The sequence below is a fragment of the Amia ocellicauda genome, chromosome 8 (genome assembly GCF_036373705.1).
Source record: "Amia ocellicauda isolate fAmiCal2 chromosome 8, fAmiCal2.hap1, whole genome shotgun sequence".
NCBI classification, from domain to species: domain Eukaryota; kingdom Metazoa; phylum Chordata; class Actinopteri; order Amiiformes; family Amiidae; genus Amia; species Amia ocellicauda.
The window spans coordinates 44,589,439-44,616,133 of NC_089857.1; the positions used below are offsets into that span (position 1 = coordinate 44,589,439).

The 26,695-nt window shown below is 42.2% G+C and overlaps 1 protein-coding gene across 1 annotated transcript in view; it reads right to left on the reverse strand.

The window, feature by feature from the left end:
* The window catches only part of cntnap3 (contactin associated protein family member 3), an 88,065-nt gene that overhangs the window by 43,369 nt on the left and 18,001 nt on the right, over window positions 1-26,695 (reverse strand). The window contains exons 2-5 of the mRNA XM_066711628.1: window positions 18,734-18,844; window positions 8,329-8,522; window positions 1,445-1,592; window positions 779-982 (exon numbers count right to left, since the gene is read on the reverse strand). Of these exons, the coding sequence (XP_066567725.1) occupies window positions 779-982; window positions 1,445-1,592; window positions 8,329-8,522; window positions 18,734-18,844 (657 nt within the window). The remainder of the gene's footprint in view (window positions 1-778; window positions 983-1,444; window positions 1,593-8,328; window positions 8,523-18,733; window positions 18,845-26,695) is intronic.

A 26,695-nucleotide genomic window follows, 5' to 3' on the forward strand; every position in this document is an offset into this window, starting at 1 on the left:
CAGCAGTGCCCCCACTGGGAATGAACCCATGACCCTCCGCTTCAGAGTCCAGAGCCCTGAACACTACTAACCATTTAAGCTGTGCATGGCCAGTTCATCTAAAGTCCTTGCCTGAAAACATAAAAGTCACAACCAATAGCACACCACAGTAAAACAGAGTCCCATGTGGAAGCATAGGTTCTGACTCGATGCCAGTGTTTGACATCAGGTTGCTGGATCTCTGCTGCTCATTCATAGGGACATTGGTACCACTATCACCACAGCTTCATGTAAGCTCAGCCGAATGAAACAAATGTTATTTTAATACGTGCATTACAGAGGTTAATGAACAGCATATCATTCCTCTCTTAATGAAAGATGAACACGTGTAAATATATGCTCTAAAAAGCACCTTTATTCTAAACTATTGTTTCTAACATTGGACACTTTTCCACCCAGCCATTTAGACTTGCAGGGGAATTGTTTTCTTTATGCAAGATGTGGAAATCAAGCTGAGATTTCTCCACTGAATAACAAAGCGGTTTTCTAATGCATTAACTGTGCCTCTTTGTTCACATGAGGAGGTTTGTTGCTGGAATGACCTTGATCTTTATTTGCCCTCCTGAGATTCGCAAACAGGAGAATGAAATTAGAAAAACGTGGCAGTTTGTTTCCCAAAGCCATTTTTTTAATGTTTGAGGAACATTGAGGATATCTATTGTGGATATCTGTAAGAAGTTTTGGAAAAAAAATGGTTAACTGAATGGACTGAAACATGCAGTAAACAGACGATGTGTACCTATATGGATGTGCAGTAGCAGTTTTCCTTTATGCAGCTCCAGTGTTAAGCTGTCTCCATGTGGTCCTTCACCGTGCAAAATCACACCAGCGTTCTGCATGGTCTTAAAGTTCATTGAGATCACGTCCTTGGCGGTTTGGCTTGGCTTTGGACTGAACCTGTAGAGTAATGAGCTGCTGCCATCAAAACTTGCCACATCAGACTCTGCAAACAACATATTACAAATAAAAACTCCATAAGGTATTACATTTGTTTCCTTTTTTTTGCAATCAGAGGAAGAAAAGCAACAACATGGTATTGAGCAATTACAAATGTTAAGGGCAGCTTGTGATCAGAAGCTAAACTTTTTTACAGAAGAAGTCCAATTGCTGGGCTTCCCAACACAGAAATCAGATCAAGACTCATCCCACACTGACCTGCACAGTCTGGGAGGACTACTGGGATAGTGTAACTTCAGCCAAAAATCCATCTTCTAACAGATGGGTTTTCGTTTATCATTCGAAATCATTCACAGCTCCAGAATGTGAAAACACTCACAAATGACAAGGGATATGAAAAGGTGAAGGCACTCCTTGGCACTGCGGAAACTGAGCTGGAGTGTCTGATCACAGGCCGGATAGCAGCAGTGTTTCTTACACAGGTTAATGGATCCTAACCGTTACTTACTGTACAGGCATCCGTAAATCTCCACTCTCATGCCAATCCTTCCATTGGAGTTCCAGTCTAGCGGGACAAAGCGCAGGAATCGAGCAATTACAGGCTGCTGCAGTTTGAACTGGACAACACTGTCGGCATTCGTATTCCCAGAAAATGCCTACAAGGAGAAGAAAAAACAATGCTGGCTGAATTTAGGACACAAGAAAATATTCTTGCTTTACAACAACATTCTGGGCTCCACAATTCAAGAAAGATATCGCTGCTCTAGAGGCAGTTCAGAGGAGAGCAACCAGACTTATTCCAGGTCTGAAGGGAACGTCCTACTGAGAGACTGAGGACCTGAACCTTTTCACCCTGGAACAGAGGAGACCACGTGGGGACTTGATTCAAGTCTTCAAAATCATGAAAGGCATCGACCACATCAAACCAGAGGAGCTTTTCCAGATCAGCAGGGACACACACACCCGGGGACACAAATGGAAATTGGGCTTCAAGGCATTCGAGACAGAAAACAGGAGACACTTCTTCACACAGAGAGGCGTCACAATCTGAACAAACTCCCCAGCGATGTGGCTGAAGAGACAATTTGGGAACATTCAAAAACAGACTGGATAGGATCCTTGATCACTTAGTTATTAATGGACACCAAACGAGCACGATGGGGCGAATGGCCTCCTCTCGATTGGACACTGTCTTATGTTCTTATACAAGACTTACACATTTTATTAACAGAAATTATAAATCAGAAATGTAACCAGAGAGAATAAAGTGAATTTCCTCTAAGATACTAACAATGCCCTTTACTTTCGTATACGCACACTACTGCACTTATTGAGCCAAGACAAGCTGGGTCAAAGCAAAGGCCGCAAACAGAGAGGTGCATTTTGGGTAGGAATCCCACTTAATGGCATCGGACCCAATATCTTATTTTCTAGTGTGGCTTCTCAGAGCTAAACCGAAAATGTCATTGAGGTTGAAATTAAAGGTGAATTGTTGTGAAATAAATAAATAAAAGCTAATTTGCGTGCAAACCAGATAGATAGATAGATGGTCCAGCTATAGTTTCTTTGCCCCGTAGCCTTTATAGAACATTCATCACCAAGTTCAAACGCTGAACCCAGATAACCCACAGAATGCAGTATCTCCACACTGGTAGATAGGGCATCCAGCTCTGCCTGCTGCCTGATTAGCGCTCATTCCCTTTATCTTTTGGCAGGACTTTCAGCACTAATTAAGTGTTTTTACTAAGTGTTCACAACTCCAGCTGACACAGTCACGTCTGTCAATTTACATCGCGATCGAAAGCATGCGGAAACTGATGCTGTAATTAGACTGTGCTTATTAATAACTTAATATTGTTGTTTCTGCATTAGCACAGAAACACAGTTTTGTCGGCACTGTGGAGTAATCCTGCCGAGGACAGCACATTCAATCCTCACCGGTGCCAGGGACCCCCGGGGGCCCGCAGATATGTGTCTCTGCGTATGAGCACTGCTAACTCATGTGTATAATCTTTTACCAAATATATGGTCATACTTGGATCATCATGTTATTAGTAATTTATTAATTGATGCCCCCATACTAGTGCTTTTAAAATACAATTACAATACAAATTGAGTATTACAAAAGTGCAGTTGCTTTGATTATGGTATGGTACACCATTATACAAAGGAAACTAACAACCAAGCCAGCAGATTTTCTCTTTAAAGGTCTATACGAGCATCACTGTAGATTCGTTCTTCAGCACTGAATGTCAAATCCCTGCTGTAATATACATTTTTAACACCCTTTTAGAGTCAGAAATGGCTTGAAGCTGCACAGTGCAGTGAAACACCAACACTCCCCGGCCAATCAGAGCCAAGTGGTTATATATTGTATACGATCAATGAAAGTTGTTGAACCTTAAAATGTTTGATTGTGAAAAGTGTATTTGTTGCGTTTTTTGTACCCGCCCTTGGCACGCTGCTAAAGTTACGGGCTGCTCCTTGAGGAAAATGGGTCCCAGTTTGCTGTTGTCGATCATTTCCTTTATGCCTTGAAATACACAAAACTGGGAAGAGTTGCGCTTCCTTCTGCTGGATTTTATACACATTATTCCTTTATTCTCCAGGTGAGCGACCCCCAAAATATATGATTTGTCACAGAGCCTCTGCTCCTTCAACCACCAGCGGTCTGAACTGTGTCTGACACCGAGCCAGAACTCCACGGCAGCTTCAAATCCTCTGCACTGTCTCTGCCGGGTTTATGAGAGAGGTTTTGTTTTGTTGTCTCCATCAACGTGGATGTCATGCCTCTTTTGATTTATCAGATAAGCTTTTACACTGTTGTGCTTTAACCTGAAGCTGTAATAAAGCTGGATAGTATTCATTTAGATTATCCCCCCTTCCCCCGTTCACAGGCCTCATCCCGTTTGTTTCATCAGGATTTAATACTTCAGAACTACTTTAAAACATCATTACTGCATATACACACAGCTACGCACAGGGCTGACACTCCTACCCTGATCTGACTTTGAAAGATTGTGAAGAAAGTCGTACTTTAAGATGTCATCTCGTCTCTTTCTCTTGCCGCGGTTACTTCAAGGGTACTCTTACATACTATCCATGCTGTTGCTGTTTTTATGGAATATCAGATTGGGAGGTGAAAGGTGTCTTCAATATGAATAGGCGCAGCTCTTTCTGGAAACAAATTCACGGAGAAACAAATTGTCAACGCAGTGGAAGATAGTTCCCAGCCGGGGAAAATCCCGCTACACGGAGAATAAAGTAAGACATTAATTTGTTTCCTGAGTGAAATTAAAGAGGATTAAGAGCCAGAGTTCAGAATTCAGATACATTCTCTGTTTGAATTCTGACGAATACACACTGCAGTCTAGCCAATGGATGTTTTAAATGGATTCAATTTACCAGTGTAGACGCTTACTCATACCATTTAAATTTGAGCTGCCTTTCAGCTGGAACGGAGCGGTTTGAGAATAGAGTATTTTAAAATATAGCATCAATGCTGTGTATCTGGAGATGAGCGCTGAATGGCATATTCATCGGCATAATGCAATCCTTTTTCCACTTTCAGATCATTCTAATAGGCTACCAAACTGGTAATGCTGGTGCATTAATCTCAGACGCGGAGGGCTCTAATTTGTGGTAATTGACCGCAGCGAGGAGTTAATATCCAGAGCCAAAGCAAGCATACATAGCAGAAGGCAAGGTCAATTATATAGTTTTGCCATGGGCTGCAGAGGGCAAGAGTAACTGTATAAACAAAAAAAAATTGTTTTATGTACGCACACATACACAATAATAACAACAAAAAACATAACTATGGATGGAAATATATAATTTAAGGACCAGGCATTATCTTACTTTGATCGCAGTGCGCAGTCACTGTGTTTACTCTGGCCCGTAGCTTTACACTGCAGTCCTGAATTATCACATGGACCCAGGGACACAAATGGAAATTGGGCTTCAAGGCATTCAAGACAGAAAACAGGAGACACTTCTTCACACAGAGAGGCGTCACAATCTGAACAAACTCCCCAGCGATGTGGCTGAAGAGACAATTTGGGAACATTCAAAAACAGACTGGCTAGGATCCTTGATCACTTAGTTATTAATGGACACCAAACGAGCGCGATGGGGCGAATGGCCTGCTCTCGACTGGACACTTTCTTATGTTTTTATCTATAGCTCTTACAATCCCAAGACCGTTCAGTGCTTATTCAACTGGTTTCACATTGAAGCCTGACGCACCACCTCTGTTTGAGGGGCACCACTGAAAAACGAAAGGCAAACAGCGGTTGATTATGGATGTGGTGTGTCAGTCAGCTCAGGGGATCCGGACGCTGGCAGGTTCGTATCAGGAGAGGAGGAAACCTCTGGACCTGTCATTGTCACACAAGGCTGATGGGAGGTTGTGATTTGATCTGGGACCTATAGCAGTGGAAGACGACTATACGTAGAGAATATGTACAGAATGGGAATATACCACCTAGACGCTGTGTGTATTAATCGAAATACAAGGACACAATAGTAAAACAAATGTGAAGCAAGAGACGCCAGGACTCAGGGGAGTTGAAACCTTCGGGAAAGTCTTGTGTGCTTTTTCATGCAGCACATACGGACACAGAAACAATCAGCACCAAAGCAAGATGTATAAATCACTGTAACGCACTGGATTACATTGTAGGCATTTTTAATTTTCCATTCATTCCCCGGGTTCAGTGTTTGAGCATGATTGTCCACGCCAGAAACTGCTCGTTAATCAGCGCCACTCTACAAAAGCTTAAAACAGCAATTAAGGATAATGAAAGAGTGTGGCTATAAATTAGCGCCGATGTGAAACAGCGATAGTCCCATGGATCAAAAGAACAGTTGGCAGGTTTATACACAGCAAAATATAGTGCACCGTCATGAACATTCAATCATTTGTAACACCAGGTTAATTTCCATAGAAATTAATTGCTACAAGGTTCATGTTCATTTACCGTCTGTTTCTTATTTACAGTCATAATATCAACCTCAGTTTTTTCACTGATTGCCATGGAATTAAACTTGTTATGAAGACGTGCTTTTCGTACTAGTTGGGTGTGAAGAGAAAATCTCTCTTCTCCTGTTTTCCTCTTTAATTGAATGCCATAAAACCTACTGGATTATTTCCTTTACTTTAGAAACAATTGCACCTTTAATATGTAGCACGTACATTTGAAATGACTACTCTGCCTACTCCATAACTCCATAACTCCATAACTACTCCAGTCCCAATTAATAAACTGATATTATTAATGTATGCAACCTGAGAAGCTGCACTCCACCTAGCGTAGACGCACTGATCTTAACGGAGGACGATACAAAGCACAGCCGTCGAGATCTCCACCTTAAGGACAATCGCTGTGCCTGTTGCGTGTATCCCTTAACAAGAAACAGAGGAAATCAGTATCGGGTCAGAAAAACGAGGGAGTTTAAAAATAAGCGTGGCTGTTTTATGTAAATGTGGGCCCTTAGGTATTCTAAGCATGCCAAATAGATTTACATTTGCATTTTACAATAACACTGACTTCAGGAAGAGGGATCTTGATTTGTAACACTCACAGATAACTCACTCTTTTAGCATGTGCCTGTATGTAAAAGGCAAGCCATGGATGCCTTCCTGGAATTAGAAAATGTCTATATCTAATGAAAGCGATGTTGTAATTGCATTAAATTACCCACAGATTAGTCAAATCGGATCTAAACCCACCAGCTGCCCGGTTACACACTGAGTCAAATGCTGAGGCATCTTCTATCTGCGCAGCCCACCTTTCTCATGTTTTATTAATAGACAAATTAACATATGATATACTCCCGCACTGATCCCCCCTCTGTACTTTTAAATGTGTTCATAGTTCCGTCCCCTGCTTGCATAATTCCTGCTGAAAGAGCATCCTCGCTGTCTTTGAGCGGATCAGCGCTCCAGTGAAGTGGCGTGTTCAGTCAGTTCGCATTGCACCGTGTCCCGCTAAGACTGCCCAAGGAAAGCAGCTCATTTACTTAATGTGCCCTTTGAAAATGTGCTCGGAGCCAAGCGGCAATTTCCATGACATCAGGCTTGACAACTCCTTGTTTGCATCAAGGCAACAGTCCCCGCCAAGAGGTAAAGCGTTTTAACTGGCGACTACACACACAAGCCTCTGCAACACGGGGGGTGTCGAGGAGACGTTTGCACTTCTGTCTGCCTGAGCGCAGAGGCAAAAAGCACACAGGATTGATTGACTTGTCTCATTAACATTACTTAAGGTTTCCTTGAATATTTAGCAGTTTCTTCCATTTGATATGGACGGCACGTCTGAGTGCTTGAATTGGTGGCAGGAGGGGAAAAAATACAAGAAAGCGGTAAATTATAATCTGGTTCTGTGTCTGGCAGAATCGAAGGCCTGCTTGTGTTGCACAGATACGGACACTCAAATGCAGTTCTGACTTACTTCACTTATTCAAATAACTTGAAGTCTTTGCAGAAGCTGTTTTTCCATTTAATTTGTCATATTTCTATTTAGGTTTCCACAAACTCAGCATCAAAGTCCAGTGGCCAAGTATGTCACAGCGTCATCCTTACCACGTCCCTGTTCTGAACGATAAACATGATCTCTTAAAATACGAGGGTTCAAGTCTTCAAAATCATGAAAGGCATCGACCACATCAAACCAGAGGAGCTTTTCCAGATTAGCAGGGACACACGCACCCGGGGACACAAATGGAAATTGGGCTTCAAGGCATTCAAGACAGAAAACAGGAGACACTTCTTCACACAGAGAGGCGTCACAATCTGAACAAACTCCCCAGCGATGTGGCTGAAGAGACAATTTGGGAACATTCAAAAACAGACTGGATAGGATCCTTGATCACTCAGTTATTAATGGACACCAAACGAGCACGATGGGGCAAATGGGCTCCTCTCGATTGGACAGTCTGATGTTCTTCCAGGGAAACTTCAGACAGCCACCTGCCTGTCTCGGTGCATTGAAACTCCCTCTCCATTGGGGACAGGGACAAGCCAAACCTTACAACCCAGCGACCTGCAGGCTCCATGGGGCCACACAAGCCACTGGAGTCACTGTGGGATGGTAAAACATGGACCCTCCTGCCAATTCTGCCCAACTGAACCTCGGTGAATGTTTAAGCAGGTTCGAAAACCTCCTGAAAAAGTCAATTTGCCTCCCAGCCTGAGCTCCTTGAGGGAGATATTTGGGCATTATATTCTGGTATATTCTGGGATCCACCTGCCCCCTCAATTCAAACAAGGACACCAGACACCAAACGACACAACACAAATCTGCTCTGAAGATCTCGGGCCACAATACAGCGCCTCAGCCAGCACTGGTCTCAGGAGCACCGCTGTCTCCAGTCATTCATGTTTCTTACCCAGATACTGTCCTCCTGGCGGTACTGCTTCCAGTTCCGGCCCGTGTCGCTGAACATCAGGAGGTAGTTGGTCACCCAGTCCGAACTGCCGTACCTGCCCTGGGTGGCCACGGCGGTGATCTCCGTTCTCTCTCCCAGATCGATTTGCAGCCATTGATATTTGTTGGAGCTCAAGGGAGACCACCCTCCAGCTCCTATAAAACACGGGGGGGGAAGAAAAGAAATCCATGTGAGGAGAGGTAGCCAATTTCAACTGAACGAACAGTAGACCTGAAAGCACTGGGGAGAAAAGACACAAGAGAAAACAGAAACTATATTCTTAAAGGAACAGAATCGGCAATCAGACTTCGGTAAATGAATGAATAATTTGTAAATACTTTAATATTAATGAATTCATTAAAACATCCACCTCTGACCAACGGCCTCTTTTGCTCTAGATGATATAAGATCTAGTCGATGTGCGTCACATATAAATTGTGTTGTTTTACCTGATGCTTTTCCATGGATGGCAGCACAAGTATACCACCTGCATTGGTGACATTTTCTGAGCAGTGTGTCGGGTTATTATCTGTATTGATTAATAGTCAGAGCCCCTGCTGTGAATGAATAAGAAAGGAATCAGGTTGTGTTGTTGTATAAATTGATATAGTTCGTAATAAAGCACAGCTTTAGGACAACAGCTACAAGTAATTAGATTAAGCTCAGACATATACACAGGGTATAAAAGATGCAGATGCAGATGGTAGTACATAGTATTCAACGACTGGAAACTGTTGTGTAATTGAACCACATAAAACAATATTTTCTGAGCTTCCTTTCACACAATCATATTCAACTTCAGGTGCAATACTTTTCTAGGAATTAACTGATGAAAAATAAATAATTTGTAAACTACTTATATAGAAATATGTGGAAGCTTTATTAGCAAGCACCGTGTCTAATCAATGTCATTCTGCCTGATGATGATTCTCTATCCACTACTTCATTACATTCGAGTTTATTCTTAACACTATGAATAATACATAATGATGTAACGCTGGGGGATTTGAAAGCATTTATATGTAGAAGGCATGTATTTAATGCATAAGAATGGGCTACAGTAACATTTCACATTACAGAGGTTAAATCTGCTGAATCTATTAAGAGAAACGGGATGTGAAAAAAGAAAACGCACAAACACCCTCATTTGTAGAAGGACGTTCTGTCCAATGAAGGAATTTATAGTGTGAAATCTTTCTGTCCTTGAGAAACAATGATATAATCTTAGAAATACCAGCACATAAGAATAACATCCACTTTCCAGATTGTTCTGCTTGTAAAGGCCTGTAAAGGGCTTTTATTTTCTAAATAATACACAGAGTGTCCAGCGCTTTTATTCTCGTTCTGTGTGTTGTCTCTTCACACAGTGCAGTAACACTGACAGACCTTGCAGATGCATGCAAACAAGGTCACCATATTGAAAACATATATGGCTGACACTTCAGATACAAATAGCTTTCTATGCGCTTTCTAAATTGATGTAACTTTGAACAATGTGCACAAAAGCGACCGGTCACACATATTTAGCACCTTTTCTAAAGAAGGAATAAAGGAGCTGTTGGAGCCGGGTGATGGCATCAACAAAACAATAAAGACAGTGAAAGAAAGAAAGAAAGAAAAAGAAAAAATAACAAATTGTAAAATTGCTTGTGTAAAGAATGCATGCATTTCTTATTCTGTATTTCTGTTAAATTTAAACACTTATATTACTACTACTACTACTACTACTACTACTACTACTACTACTAATGATAATGACTGGTACTTTTGTGGGACATGTTCATATGTGTTCATACACTCTACACACATGCATTGATTAGAGAAACACATAGACGTGTCTTCTGTGGAGTTCCAGGCACAACTTCGGATCGCAGTAAAAGGCCGAGATTATTGACTGCTCCAGTCAGACATCGTAATTGGCACACAGCAGGGGCACACAGAGCAAATACATTGACCTTTCCCTATTAACTGGAATATTAAAAGGCAGAGGCTAAGTGGAAATACAGAATAAAGCACTACTTCTATATCCAGAGCATGACCAGGGCGATTTCAATCTAATCGTTCTTAATGTTTTATGCAAAATGAGATGAAGAATTTCCTCTATAACTGCACAGAATGTGTAATTTATTATGAAATGGCCTGTATTGCTTTTTCTCTCTCTCTTTATTAGAAGAGGTTAAGTATTCAGTTCTGATGTAGCTTTTCTCTCCTCGGGTGCCGTTCGGGATCAGGACACAGCTTTGGGGTTATTCCTCACAGCTAAAATACTATCGGAGGGATGGGTCTATTTCAGCCACTGTATGAGCAGCGATGTTTGCCGATAACGTGGTTCAGCAAGCGGTCATTCATAATTGAACTGCCATTTATATTCACACGTCTATAGATCAAGAGCTTCACTCGGAAAATTACTTTTAAAACAAAAGCGTCGGTCAAAAGACTACAAAATATCAAAGTAATCTGCTGGAGTCATGGACGTTTTTTGAAGATGTGTGGTTCCCGTAAAGGCCAGATTTTATAAGTGCAAAGTGTACCATCCAGTAAATGACACACGTGTTTATGTGCCTTTTGTTGTTGCTGTTGTGAGACAGTAAAATGTCAAATGCAGTTCCATTGTGATGTGGAAATCTCTCGCTGCCACCTCCATGTCAGAGGAGCGGGGGTGCCAGTAAGATCGAGCCTCTAACAGTCCAGGCGTTTTTTGTACTCAACACCCAAAAGGCACACAAATAACCGTTCACAACCCCCTCCCCCATGCTCGACAACTCCACAACCACCCCCCCGCAGAGGACTCAAAATGCATGCCCCCCCAATTCTGCAACCAAACCACCGCCACTGTCAATGTCTCTGAGCAGTCTGTGGCATGGTTTACAAACTGCCTCTCCCAAAGAGTCCAGTGTGTTCAATCTCAGCCCCCACCTGTCACCAAGGGAGTGCCTCAAGGCTCAGTTTTAGGCCCCACGCTTTTCTCTCTCTATATAAACAATATAGCCCGGTCAGTAGTAAATTCTCTTATTCATTTATATGCTGACGATACAGTCCTTTATTCAGCTGCCCCCTTCCCCAGACTTAGAGTTAAACTCTCTGCAACAAAGCTTTCTTCCTTAATCCTGGTTTTGAACACCTCCAAAACCAAGGTTATTTAGTTTGAAAATATCCACCGCCCTGGAATTATTGCTACCTCAGAGGGCCTAGAGCTTGAGGTAGTCACCTCATTCAAATATTTGGGAGTATGGCTTGAAAATATACTGTCCTTTTCACTTCACATATCTAAGCTGCAGTCAAAGGACGGACTTAGCTTCCTTTATTGGAATCGCTCCTCTTTCACTCCAGCTGCCAAACTTATGTTGGTCCAGATGATAATCCTCCCTATGCTGAATTACGGAGACATAGTATATAGGTTGGCAGGTAAGGGTGCTCTTGAGCGGCTTGATGTTCTTTACCACACAGCCATTGGAGCTGCCACCAATGCTGCTCACAGAACACATCACTGCATGTTGTGCTCCTCTGTCAATGGGCCTTCTCTATATACACGTTGCAAGATCTATTGGTTAACGTTTATTTATAATACTCTATTAGACTTCACTGCCCCCTTTTTGAGTCATCTAATCCAACCTTCATCCTGTACATACCATGTCTGCCAGACACATTCTGCTAAAGGTTCTCAAAGTACATCCATCCCGAGCCGCTCCTCTATCCAGTGACTGGATTGCGCTGCAAAAAGGTCTTAAGATGGAGAGTTTTATATCTGATCCCTCATTCAAGGGCTTAATTACGGTCACTCTTGCGTACACGTGCAGTTAAGAACATAAGAACATAAGAAAGTTTACAAATGAGAGGAGGCCATTCGACCCATCGTGCTCATTTGGTGCAGTTGTTACATGCAGCCATGCTTCCACTGTCAACCACACTGTTGTGTTTTTGTTGATACTGTGTTGTGTTGCTACCTTGTTATTGTTATGGCCGTTTTATCTTTCTGCTGTGTTGCGTTATTGCCTTGCTGTTCTGCTGCCATGTTTTATGTTATATATATATATATATATATATATATATATATATATATATATATTTTTTTTTTATTTCTAATCCCTATCCCTGTCCCTTCAGGAGGCCTTTTTTCTCCTGCCAGGCCGTTACTGTAAACAAGGATTTGTTCTTAATTAACCTGCCTGGTGAAATAAAGGTTATAATAATAAATGCAAAATAAAAACTGGAGACCGAAAGCAACAATCAATTAACACATCTCGAGTGACAGGCCAGCCAATGCATCCGGGCTCTGCTGTTTTAAACCCTCTGCAATGACACCCTGTCAGTCCTCAGCTCCTTCTGAACAGTTTTAAGGCAATACTGTTCTCCTGTGCAGATTAAACATAAAAATAAAAAACAGCTTAACAAATAAAAGAAGATATTGTTTCGTTCCCTGCTGCCAAAATCCAGGAGCTGTATGACTTCACGGTCCCTAAAATTTGGCTGTTGCTCGAACACTTCAATGCTATTAAGTTTCACTGTAAGAGAAAGCAGAAAAGGACAGCGCTGTTTCTCAGCTGCCAGGGTTCGAGTGTCTGTCAGGACTCGGGGGAAGCGAAGCGAAAGGGATGAGGGGGCAGCAGGTTAGCCGATGGCACGCGCAACATACCCCACAGTTATAACACCGGAGAACCGGAGCTATGTTTGCATTCGCTCGGCTTTTATAGGAGGGGCTTTATCTGTCCATGAAAAAACACTAAGGCGATAAAAGAGCGCTGGCCTGGGAGCAGATCCAGCCGGAGACGCGAGGGAAGGGACATCGCTTTTGTCCGCCCCATTCTTTTCCACACAAAAGCACCGCGAAACAAAGGGTGCTTATGAGTTATGGCGTTTGTTAGGAAAATGTATGTTCTCCTCTCTCCTATTATTCCTCTATCTGCTGTTTCCATGTTTCTTTCTCAATTTAAAGGGTGTTTTTTAAATCCCGGTGAACCTTTAACGGGGAAAGAAACTAACAAAGAAACACACAGACCAGGGGGGCCAAAGCCAGATTGTGTGTGTGTGTTTGTGGAGAGTTCGGGGTCTGTGCTGAATTGTTTGGAAGATAAGTGTTTGCAGAGGAACTACTAAAATAAAATTGTGACATAATAGCACCAATTATATAGTCACATTGAAAGGGAATAGGTAGGGTGTGAGTCTGGCAATGACAGACCCCTGAAATAAATAAAGCTGACACTGAAATACTACCAGAAAGCTAACACTGATATCGGACATCCATTGTGTCTAAGATGTGTGACCCAACATGGATTCCAGAAAGTGTCCGGACAGTATGTAAAAGTAAAATAGGCGGCTCAGCAGATACTCGGCAGCACAGGCTATTCAAAGGGACTTAGATAATATTCAGTTGTGGGCCGACACCTGGCAGATGAAATTCAATGTGGACAAGTGTAAGGTAATACATGCAGGTAACTATGTCTATGTGGACTCCTCACTTTCTCCATCCAAGCAATGTGGGGAAGCAATAAAAAAGGCAAACAGGATGTTAGGGTATATTGTCAAAAGTGTAGAATTGAGAACAAGGGCAGTGATGTTCAGACTGTACAATGCACTAGTTAGAGCTCATCTGGATACTGTGGACAGTTCTGGGCTCCACACTTCAAGAAAGATATCGCTGCTCTAGAGGCAGTTCAGAGGAGAGCAACCAGACTTATTCCAGGTCTGAAGGGAATGTCCTACTGAGAGACTGAGGAACTGAACCTTTTCACCCTGGAACAGAGGAGACTACGTGGGGACTTGATCCAAGCCTTCAAAATCATGAAAGGCATCGACCACATCAAACCAGAGGAGCTTTTCCAGATCAGCAGGGACACACGCACCCGGGGACACAAATGGAAATTGGGCTTCAAGGCATTCAAGACAGAAAACAGGAGACACTTCTTCACACAGAGAGGCGTCACAATCTGAACAAACTCCCCAGCGATGTGGCTGAAGAGACGATGTGGGAACATTCAAAAACAGACTGGATAGGATCCTTGATCACTTAGTTATTAATGGACACCAAACGAGCACGATGGGGCGAATGGGCTCCTCTCGACTGGACACTGTCTTATGTTTCTATAGAGCAGGGGATGTTTACTTTGTGAGCGATTGCAGGAGGATGTTTTGTAAACACCACGAGGCTCAGAATAGCTAGTGCATCTCTGTTGCTCCTGGGCTCGATACGATGAACGGTTCCTCTTCTATTTTATCTCAAGGATCAAGAGTCTTGTAAAAATAAACTTGTAGGATTTGTAGATCATGTCGACTGTGAAAATAGGGCCAGGAGTAATTCAGGATGGAAGCCGATGTATAGTGAAGGCAACGTGTTTCTCAGTCCAGTCTCAGTTTCTCAGGTACAGTCCGCATGTCTTATTCATGTCAGAGTGGAGATGAAGTGCAGCAGGCGGATGTCAGAAAGACCGCACTGTGTGGAAGAAATGAACATGCTTTGTCATCTGAGTAACAGTGTCCCTGTCCCGGGGATTCAGACCAAAGAAGCCGTTGTGAATTTGTGCCATAGTCTGTCACGACCCTTACAATCTGCGTGTATCTTCAGTCTTAGACTCTTAGTTTCCACGACACACTCTAGTGTAACGCAGACCATTGAATTGAACTGATCAGCACCTTTGAGATTTCTGAATGCCGTAGTCAAACGAAGCGCACTTGCGATCCCTTCTGTTCCAGGCTATAAGAGGTTCTTTTTCATTTAATATGTCAGTGGGGGATTTGTTTTCCTGTGCAGCCTGTTTAAATTGGGCATTTTGCTTTCAGTAAAATCCCCCCATTCTCACAAATCTAATGGGTAGCATGAATTCACAGCAAACTCCGCCGCTTTTCAAATGATTCCCCGCCTAAATTAACCAACTACATTAGCTGCTGAACACATTGTATTGACATCTGTGAGCACCGTGGATGGATGAGGTAGTACGTTTGACAGCTCCCATAAGGTAACCTTCCAGAAAAATGTGGATGAAATATTGATAAAAACTGCAGTTCATCCCTACAGTGCAGAATATGTACACCTTCTTGATGTTTAACACATTTAACTTAACAATTAAAATCCTGCGGTTGCTAGAGTCTTACGTTTACAGGTTCTGTAACAACATTTCAGTTGTTTTAACACATTGACATGGGGTTACAGATGAATGCTCGAGAGTTGTGCTTAGTTTCACTGCTCTATATTCACCCTGTGTAGCTTTATATGATTTTACTCAGTTTTTAAATGGAAAAGCTTTGTTTCCTTATAAATCACACACACACACACACACACACACACACACACACAACCCACAAAAGAGCTCTGCTTGATGCCAAGATCAAGCACTTTCTTGTCACATGAAGAGTCACTTAAATGAGGGGAGATTGCATCTGATACGTCTTGGCAAGACTGACTGGATTCCTGCGGAGAACAGATGCATGTCTAATGAACTGGTGATTTGCTCATCAATAATTCACTATTTTTCCACCTGCAGTCTGCAGGGTATTACAATGATTTAAGGTAAACTGAGATCTTTTTATGAGAAAAATGATGAAGAAATTAATGACATGAAGCGTGACTCACAAAGCAGTGTAGTTGTTTTTTTGTGGTTGTTGTCGTAGTTTTTACGGTTTATAGTTCTGCATTCACTTTGAAATGTTAATTTGAAAGCAGACTGTATCCAAAAGCCAAAATAATGAATGGAAATCACCTGCAAAGGAAGCAGGAGAAGTACAAGAGCTATAAAGTCTGCTTAATGCATCAACAGTGCCCAGAAACATCTGCCTGTCTGCGGTCCAGAGAAGACACATAGAGACTGGCCCCCACCTCACACCAACTACACAATGCAACAAAACAGCTTCAGCGATGCCTGGGCCATTAAACGTAAGGAGACAAATGGAATCCTCTCGATTGTCAATGGTCCTATGTTTCTTATGTCTGGGCTTCCTAAAAGCAGTCCCTGTACACTCACTTCACCCTGGTCCAGGACCACACAATGCAGATTAGTGCCAAGACAAGATGCACCCTGTGAGCCAGTATTGCTGATAACTTCCACAGGGTTGAGAAGGTCATCTGTACCAGACTTCCAGCAGGGCTGTGCTGGAGGTAATCAGTGAAGCACTGTGCAAACAATTGTCCAAATTACTAACATATAATGGCCTTAATGTTACAAAAATACCCGTTCTCTACCACAGGACAGAGTCTTCAGGAGGATACACCGACACAGACATTACTTTAAATCCCCCTCCCCAAAAAAAACAACAGTGAGACAAAGACCAAGAAAAAGCTCAGCACCAGAAACCAAAATGAATAATCTCATCCAACCCAGCAGCCCCCAGATGGAGTGATTTGCTCATTATAAGCTTTGAAAATGAGGCCATTAGTGTTGTAGTTTACATTTAGCAGTTGAGAGGCCTGGATGTTAGAGCATTTGCATAATTAGTCAGCTCGTTTATTCATTTCAAACCACTACTATGGACCATACAGGGCTTCTGCTGGCAATCACAGGCAGTGGTGTCGCATTCAGGCAGCAGACACCCCGCTGACAGACGAGACGGGCCGCGGCGGCTGTCTCTGATCCTGGCACAAGCAAGACGTCCCCTTTCTGTCCGCACTCTGGTGCCGAAGCTTCCTCACCGGGCCGGGTGCGGGACCGCAGGAACTCAGGAGCATCAACGGCCTTAGACCTCACATATTAAAACACGGTGGTGCAGGGATCTAAAGCTCAGCTCCTAGGGTGGAATTAAATTACATCTAGCAGGTTTGCCGTCGAGAAGAAATGGGACCGATTCAGCCGAACGCTCTTCTCAATATTTCATAGAAGAAAAAACAACCTTTTCCAACAAATAACCGCAAACTGAAAAAAGCTATTCTCACAGACATTCAATCATTGTGTGCTTTAACCTAGAAAAACAATCCTACAGCATGGCACTGTATATTACCTTCCATACTCAAGAAAGAAAAGTACCGCTGTTAAATTCTGAATACAAATAATTGCACTAGCTCTTCAAACATTGTTTATAATTGTTTTATCTTCATTGTGTATGTGAAGCTAAAAAACCTACAAAGATTGTCGTCATGTGTCAAGGTGAAACCTCCGAGAACAAGGACCGAAGGATTTAGTTTTTGACTCTTTTGTGTTTATTACATTAATAAACCTCTCCGGCATCCTCTCCACTCTGGGCAGATTGCACAGGAATAGGATCATTAATATTACAGGGCATTTTACAGATGATGCGTCCTCGGCACACGTCTCCTCTTCTCTGCTGCCGAGAAATGAAACGAGCAGCTCAACTGTACGTTTCTTATGTGGAAACTCACATTTCCATTAAATACAAGACAGATGTTTACATTTTTAATTAATATTTTCCACCTAATTGATGTTAACCCTTTCACTTTTCAGCAAGGGGCCGCATCCGACTGACATTTCGACCCTCACAATCCAGAGGTGCACTGGATACAAGTGTCAGCTAATGGCCTATGGGGCGGATATTGCCGGAGGGGGCGGATTCCCCGTTGTTTGACAAATGCAACAGTAAAGGACCGCTGCACTCTGCATCACAAATTCATTCATCTTCATGAGGGGATCAGAAACCAACCCTGATTCTTTTCTTTGAAAAAAAAAACTCCAGTGGTAAATGGACCAAGACAAACAGCCTTAATATTGATGTAAAAATATATACAATTAAAGACATTAAAGGTACCCTCTGAAACCTAGACTAGAGTAAGCCGACCGCAAGACACTGTGTCATCTGCAACACACTGGCCTGACGTGGATTCCTAGATGCGCAATGTTGTCATTCGCTGCGGATCGCTGCCGGCGTGTTTGTGTGAGAGAGGGGACCTCAGGTACGGCAACACACATCTCTACTGCTGCCCTGTTCATAGAGGTGTCCTGGCCTGAATTATTGAAGGCATGTTCTCTGTATTGTCATTTTCATTCTTGTTCCATTCTGTTTTTATGGCAGCCTAAACAGATGACCTTACATGTTCTTCTGAAAAGTGGGCGAAAAATTCAAAAAGCAAGCGGAGAACGAATTAAATGTCAACCTAAGGGGGCAGGTGCTCTGAGAGACGTTGAAGGATTCCTTGCAAAGCCGGTGACGTAATGATTTGTTTTATAAAATGTCGAGAAATGATAGAACTCCATACTATGTGCGGTATCATATATTATGTAACATCCTTGCGGGTAAGATGGACAATATTATCCCCAAAAGTATCCCGGGAAACCAAAATATATAAGACAAGGAAATTATTTATACAAAGGGCAAGATTAAAGTATAATACAGAGGTAAAGCAAAGGCACAAAGCCATTCAAAGCTGGCTGTGGGAGCAGAGCAAGTTCAAGTTCAATTATAATATCGCAAGTTAACTTTCTCAACTCACCGTCTCTTCTGTTGAGCTTCGCAAAGCCCGGGCTGTGGCTGTTCGATAGCTGGGACGAGCTGTTAAAGGAGGTCTGAGGCAATGCTGATACCAGCTGGCTGTCACAGTTATCTGAGAAAAGAGATACAATCACAATTAGACAACGGAGCCCTTTCTTATCCTCCTTAAACTAACAAAAAGGAATAGAAAAATGGGAAAAAAACAATACTTATGAACATATACATCTTCAGTTTGTGGCAGGTGACGTCCAGGGCCGAGATGTTATGATTGGTGATTATTTACGTAATTAATGTATTTCAAACTATTTAGAGACTGGAGGAAAAGAAGCGGCCTTGGCTCCGACAGTGCTTTGTTTCTTAAAACAAAAGTAACACAATTTAAACCTCGATGGGAATGCTTCAAGCAAAGGAATAATGGAGGTTAATTTTAAATGAATCCCAGGGCCAGTATATAAAACTGAAACACGTTTAGCATTTCAGAAACCGTGCCTGCCAGGGAAACTGTCTCTTATGCAGATGGGTCGACTGAGTGACTGGCTATTATCAGCAACAACTGTCCTGCAACTATCGAAACCCGGAGGTTTGTGCTGTGAGTTAGAAAAGATTGATACCAACAGCAGAGAGAAAGGAAGTCTGCGTCCACACAGTGAAACTACATATGATTATTAGGCATTTGAGAATAATGTTTTGTTTAAGAGAAGTGTAATCTTCCAGCAGATCTCAAGGCAAAGGATTAGTTCACATTCCACTTGAAATATGTTTTAGCATTTCAGCAGATGCCGCAGAGACACCTTGAACCTCATACATGAAGTGGTAAAAGGTCACAATCATCTTCTCATGACAAACGACTGCCGTGTCTGTGGAAGAGCCCATGTTAAGTGCATACTGTGCTTGTGCAGGATCGGCCACATTAAACAGATTGAGCGCGGCGTCCCTAACCAAATTAAGAAGATGACAAATTAGCATATTAGGAACACACAGGATGCTGACGAAAAGAAAGGGAACGACGTCTGAAATAGAAACTACGATACAACGAGTTTTAGCACTCGGAAAGTAAGTCAATCAATAAATCAAAGCAGAGCTAACAACAGAGACCGGCCTCCAGTCGGGAGAGAGCGTGTGGTTTATTTGCAGCTTTTTACCTCATTAACTTGAGTTATTTTGCCATGGCAGAAATATCCTGCGAAGAATGGCTGATTTCAGAACAAAGTATTCTGCACCCTCTATTTTGAGAAATTGGTGTTTGTTGTTATGTATTTTATTTATATATATTAATCCCACACAAATAATTAATTTAAACTGATGTCAGGAAACTCAGGACTTAATCATTAAACGTGTCGGGATGACAATTTTGTGCTGCAAGAAACCAAACAACACGCAACACCCAGAGGAGCTGTCCCTGGTCCTGACGTGTGTTTCTGTGAACTGCAACAACAAACAAAAACCTTAACAGAATCACAACGTGTCTGAAAAATAAAAAGCACCAGAAACATGGATCAAAGAAGGTTGCCTGGAATAAAGAGAGGGAGACAGAGAGGGAGGGATGGAGGGAGAGAGGGAGAGGGAAACAATCTTCCTGAGCTACTTTGTGTTTGTGCTTGTGTGTGTTTCTGCAGCATTGTCTACGCCTTAGTGCTCAGTGCTTGACTGTGTTGTTAAGCAAGAGGTGCCGATGACTGCATATTAATTCGCTTGCCTTTCAGAGCGCCGGCGACACATGAACGAGGTTCATATTGTGCTCAGCCGAGTGAGAGACACAAACACCCTTTGAAGTTAAGAGGGAGCACATGAGATGTATACATTTTTATGGACGTTCCATCAGCTGCAATGAGAGCTGCCGCACTGGATGCCATTTCATGCACTTCACTGTGCTTTGTACTGTGCGCCACAACGTTACACATTGTGTTGTGCAATCCATTAAACATATGCGAAGCCTCTTGAAGCATGTACTTACAGCTCCATTTGAAGCCGTCATTTTTTGTTTTTGTCATTCTGCCCATAAATATAGGCATAAAAGCCACTAAAGACATAATATGTATCTTTAGCTCCTGAAGGTCCCATACATTGTCAACAAGAAATTGTTACATTGGGTTTCATGCATGTTGCTCAATTCTGAAAATAGTATTCACTGTACAATATTCCAGTCCTACAACCATCAGACACACAGTGAATTGCATATCTCTCTCTCTCTCTCACCATATATATAATATAAATTAAAGCTGTTACCATGAGCAGCTTTTATAAATGTAGGTTAATATTAATACACCTATAAAACAAGCATAATCATTTTGAAATGCATCTTTCTTTGTACTTAAAACACAGTTTTTCTAGTGTCTAATGAAGATAACACTTCTGAAGTCTAATTATCTCAGAAGGATGCTATTCTACCATCTTAGTGCTCAGCTCATCTCTTTTCTCTAATTGTTGTAGGCAGATTTGTATAATTATTTTGTGGTTTTATTTGCTGTCAGCACTTGGACTTGTATCTCTCGGAATATAAATACATTTATGAAAGCGGCCACTTAAATATATGATCGTCTTTGTTAATTGGAATATTAACTGGAGACATCTGCTAATTAATATGTGTCCTAATTGAGAAGCATGTTAGCCTGAAACTCAGAAATGTCACATTTCCATGCTACTGTGTCAATCAGTGCCTTAATATGTATTTTTTAATGTTGTTTTCACTCTAAAGTTCTTTCTTTCTTATTTAGATTTGAAAGTCGTCACCAACTGCTGCATCAACACTTTGGAGGAGAAAGAGTCTGGATCAAATGGCTGCTCACAAGTAACCAGTAAACAGAAAATCACAACACACACACACACGCACACACACATGCACACGTATAGCAAATCAACTAATTACTGGCTGATAATGACCAGGTTGCCAACACTTTCCCATTCCCTCCCAGGCGCTGTCGCTCAGAGAGGCCAGCACCCCCCCTCTGGATCGCAGCCTTGCAGGACCAGTCGGCCACTCGTGCCTCAGGCAACTCTCCCCCTTCCCAAACCATCTAACCATCTGTGCTGGGCCTGCTTAATGCTGCCATTGTGGACTCCTGGACCACAGCACTCCGGTGGTCTAGCCTGGCTCTGATCCAGCCCACCGCAGACTGCAGCTCTGACAGACCCTCTGTGCTGACGAGCGATGGGAGACCCAGGGGAGTAACTGCTCTGAATCAGTTGACTTGGACGCATTCAGGGAGATAAGCTCTTCAGATGTGTCGGCCTTTTAATTATTTTTCAGCTCAAAAAGATGAAAGCTCTATCAGTCACATTAACAGCATTTGTTTACATTTTTTAATGAATCTTTGACTAAAAAAATCACTTTTCTTGCTCAACCAAACTGGTGCAGAAGAGTCGAGTTTGCACTTATCAGGTCAGGAAATTCACAGGGCAATTTCTAATCAGTCAGCTGTGACTGCAAACTGGTATCCAGTTTTACATTCAGAATCCAAAGCTCTTGTGGTTTGCAGGGTTATCATCTGCCATCATCAAGGAATACGAGAAACCCTCAACATTTTGCCGTTTCAGAAAGCACAATGCGTTTCTACAGTCTGCTTCATTTAATGAGTATCCAGTCTAGAAACCTTCCCTGAATATGGTACAGATGCATTTTGAAAGTGGGTAAACATGAAGGCTCCCATCTTACATGTCTAGATGAAATTCACAGGGGAGATGTTAACTGTCTCTGAATATAAACTCTTTCTACTAATCCGATAGTAATCAATAACGTGTTCAGACAGGAATTTGGAAAAACACAGTTCTGTTTCCTTTGTTAAATGTAACTTGACATAGGGCTAGACCAAATGAAGTACAAATCTGTACCCTATCACAGTTTAATTTATTGTTAGAAGTCGCTTTATACTATTTATAAATGCGATAGTACACAACTTTGAAATTTGTGATTCTTGCATGGGTCAGTCTAGCCCATGGCAAGATTAATGTTTCTTTTGGTAGTTTAAGTTGTACAACAGATTATAATAAATTGTTTATTGTATAGTATATTAACTCTGCGCACAGGGTAGGAAATGATTTGTAAAATACACAATGATTCCTTCATATCATTTCTCTCAAAAATTCTAAAAAGAAAAACCTTAACAAGTAATGAAACTGTAAAACGAGAGTCATTCATTAAACTCATTAAAATGTATTTTATTTATCAATTCACTAAACTGGAAGTATATGTAAATGTGACGTTTAGACAGGGAGCTGTGTGTGGTGCATAATGAATCACATTGAGAGGGACTGTCCACAAATGATGTCCAATCCATAAACATGAAAGAAACATGAGGACAATCCTACAAAGGGACAATGGTATTTGAGAACCTGAAAGTTTATAAACTTAAAAAGGAAATGTATCATCTGTTATTGAGGCCTCCAGACCGTGGATTGTGGATGTTAGTTTAGCATAAATCTAGGTGCTTAAATGACAATGAATGAACACTCAGCAAATTGACATGGACTATTATGCCACCCTGTACCATGACTGATTTATATACCAGATGTGGAAGCTCTAATGGGTGCTCAAATTGCCTTTCACTCTCAGTTTCAAATAGATTAATTTTGCAGGGTTTAATCACGCTCATCTTGAGTTCCAACGGTGAGCAAACTATTTCTACTCACTCCTCTGAGACAATACTGTAAACCTTGAATGCCATCACAGAATATATATATATATATATATATATATTCATTTAGTGAGTGTAGCCTGCCCTGCAGACTCCCGAGGGGTCTGACGTGTGTTTGGCGGTGGAGGGGTTTACTATCACTGGCTAATTTTGAGAGTGCAGTCTCTTGAGTCCAGTAACACATAAACAGTTTGTTCTTTCACATTAAATTCTTTCACATTAAATGCAGAATACTTCAGAGTCGCATCCCAAGCATCATAAAACCTCAATCAACGCTAACCTTTTGTAGGACAGGCATATAATGGGCAAATAATCAGCCATATCTAGACAAACTTTTTCTCTGAGTGATTTCCACCATTTCAAAATGTAGTAGCAGGTTTAAAAGTAATGTTAGAAGAATGAAGAGCAGTAGAAAATATGTAATTTTGCTGAAAGATAAAATAACTATGGAAAAATACAAATCTGAATGCAATAAACACAGCACATACAGTTATTATTTGGAAAACATTATGCTGCTGCATTACAGTGAAGGCAATATGCTTCATTCTTCGTCTGTTCAATTGTTGATTAAAAATGTGCAAAACAATCTACATCAAGGGCGCTCGTAAGTGACTCATTTGCAGATTTCTAAAGCTGTTAAAAGGTTGTTCACAATGACGACTGGAATATGTACATGATCTAGGAATTGACATTTATGTAATTATACATTGTGTCTCAGTGTGGGCTGCAGAGGGGGAGGCATGTGAGGCACAGCCACACCTGGTCTCGGCCCACCCCTCGGTCTGCTGGCGTCAGGACCACAGACACACCTGCGAGTAATGAGACCCAAGCCCTGTTTAAGCACCGCGGATGTTCTTGTTCAGAGCCCGATGCCTGGAGGGAGGTGCAGGAGGGGGGCGAGAGAGGGTTTTGAATGAGCATTTGGATTGATATACTGGCAAACCAACCCATTTCTGTACAAGCACCCGCTACCAAACAAACTAATCGGGAATGGACATCGACTATGGCTCTCTCTTTAAATCCCAATTATGCACTCAACCCGGGCTAGGCTTTCCTTTTTAAATGCATCTCCACCCGCCTTCGCGCCATCAACCCACAAAGTACGTGGCTTACAACCTAAATCCCTGGACTCCCCATCCATCATCGCCCAGCGGAAGATGACCCAAGATGACCCAAGAGATGTGGACCGCTAGGGCATATCCCCGACCACAGATATTTGAAGCACTTCACCTCAGTGAGAAGTGGCTACAGCCAGACTGGGTGCTCCCACATAATCAATCGGCTGGTAGTCAACCGCTGTCTCCATGCTCTCCCATATGACATGAAAAGAGCAGTCAGTCAAAATTATCCCCAACATTGTGGTGATGAAATCCTGGAACTGAGAGGAGGACTGGGAGAAGGAAATCTGCCAAAGACTGCACCAAGAGTCGACACACACACCCAGAAGCCGGACACTGAAAAAGGTTTCCAGTTTCACAATATAGAGATTGCCTCCTCCGTACCTCCTTCAGCCACGACAGTGTAAAAGCAGCAATGGAGTCACCAATAACGATCGTGAAGTCTTCCGTGATGACCCTCCTGGACTCTGGAAACTCAGTGACACTGGCTCCCCGATCCGTCAATGAATCCCAAGCCATCCAGACAGATGGTCTGATCTCCCTTGCCTGTGTTCACGGCGCCACGGAACAATACTCTACGACCAATAGCTATGTTCTTTATAAAAGTAGACATTTGAACAGTAACAGTAAAAACAGTTGTGTCATGATAGCAAACACACAATCTCCCTTTGCTGGTCAGAAACTCAATTGAGTCTTGAGAAAATGCATGTGCAGGGCTGAATAAGTGATCACTGTACATGATTTGCAGACCTGCGTTCACCCTTCTGAGCCTCCCATAGCACTCGCCTCGGGGGCTTCTCTCCCTGGCCTCCGCCGCTCTGCTCCCAAGACCTGCAATGCCCTTAATCTCAAACCCCCCAGGACTCGCGAGATAGAGAACTGTGCTTTATACCCGTGAATATTTTACTTGGATTAATTCCTTTGATATTTCTTTCTCTGAAGCAAGCAATATGATATTTAATGAAGAGGGGAATTAAAAAATGAACATGCACAGGCTAGGTCCTTTTCTGAATGAACAATGTCACTGTGTGAGTGGATCAAGCAAATGTGCAACAATGAAAGGCAGACGCGCGCTTCTCAGAGGGACAGTTTGTATCGGTGGCATGTGGATTGGCAGGATGGACCCGAGTGACGAGGAAAATGGCACGGCGGGGTCTAAAGGATGTGAAACGTGAGCCTGAATCACAGAGGGAGTGCTGAGCTGGTGTCTGGTCTGTAATATATCTACAGGTTATGGAGGAGATTGTCAACAGGCTGCAGTCTCTCTGTGAGTCACAGCGGGTAAGAAATAACCCAGCCAGCAGGTCTGAGCTCCGTGCCGAGACACGCCAGCAGCACGAGGGACAGAGAAGGAAACGAGGACTTGCCTAGAAAGTTAGACCTTCCAGTTTAATCGTGAAGTGATTTGGGGAGGAAAAGGCAGACTGAGAAAATAAGAAAGAAACAGGTCATCATATTAACTATAAAAATATGTACAAGAAAGAAGATATAGTTATTTTGTTTGTTGATTTATATATATGTAACTTGCATGTTTAGTTTGTCATTAAGAAAGCAGAACTCATCTTCAAGTCTCTGTATTTAACTGCCATATAACAAGAGATTACACTGACACTTGGTTTGATGGGGCTGCAGCCATCTGACCGGAGGAAATGGGAGAGAAAGTGTTGCCATTTGAAAGATGGCTGTATAGAGTAAGCAGGTCTTGCAGAGACCAGATTACAGCCGGGAAAGTCTGTAAGCGCAGAGAATGGAAAGGCTGAAAACAGATTTTCACATCAATACAGAACATGATTACATCACAATTCGCATCGAAGTAAATTAAAATAAAAGTTAATATCAAATAGCTGGCCATAACTCTTTAAATGACTCTAAGGAGGAGTTGTAATAAACTAAATGACACTCATTTTTAGAGGATTGCAGCTTCACTCGCTGGTACAGTTCCTCACTTGTCCTGACAGATTACTGCACCAAGCGTCCGCTGTGGGCAAGACTTTCCATTCAACACATCCCCCCCCACGACTGGCCTGAAACTTCACCTGGAGAGTTTCAGATAGACTGCACAGTGATGAAAACAGATCATGTGTTTGACAGGGGGACCTCTCGTGAAAGTATTTTCTTCAAGGAAATGAGTTCCCTTGTTTTGTTGAAATATTCAGAACACAAGTTGTAACGAGCTCCTGTGAAAGACCTGTTTGCCGGGGGGGTTAAATGAAA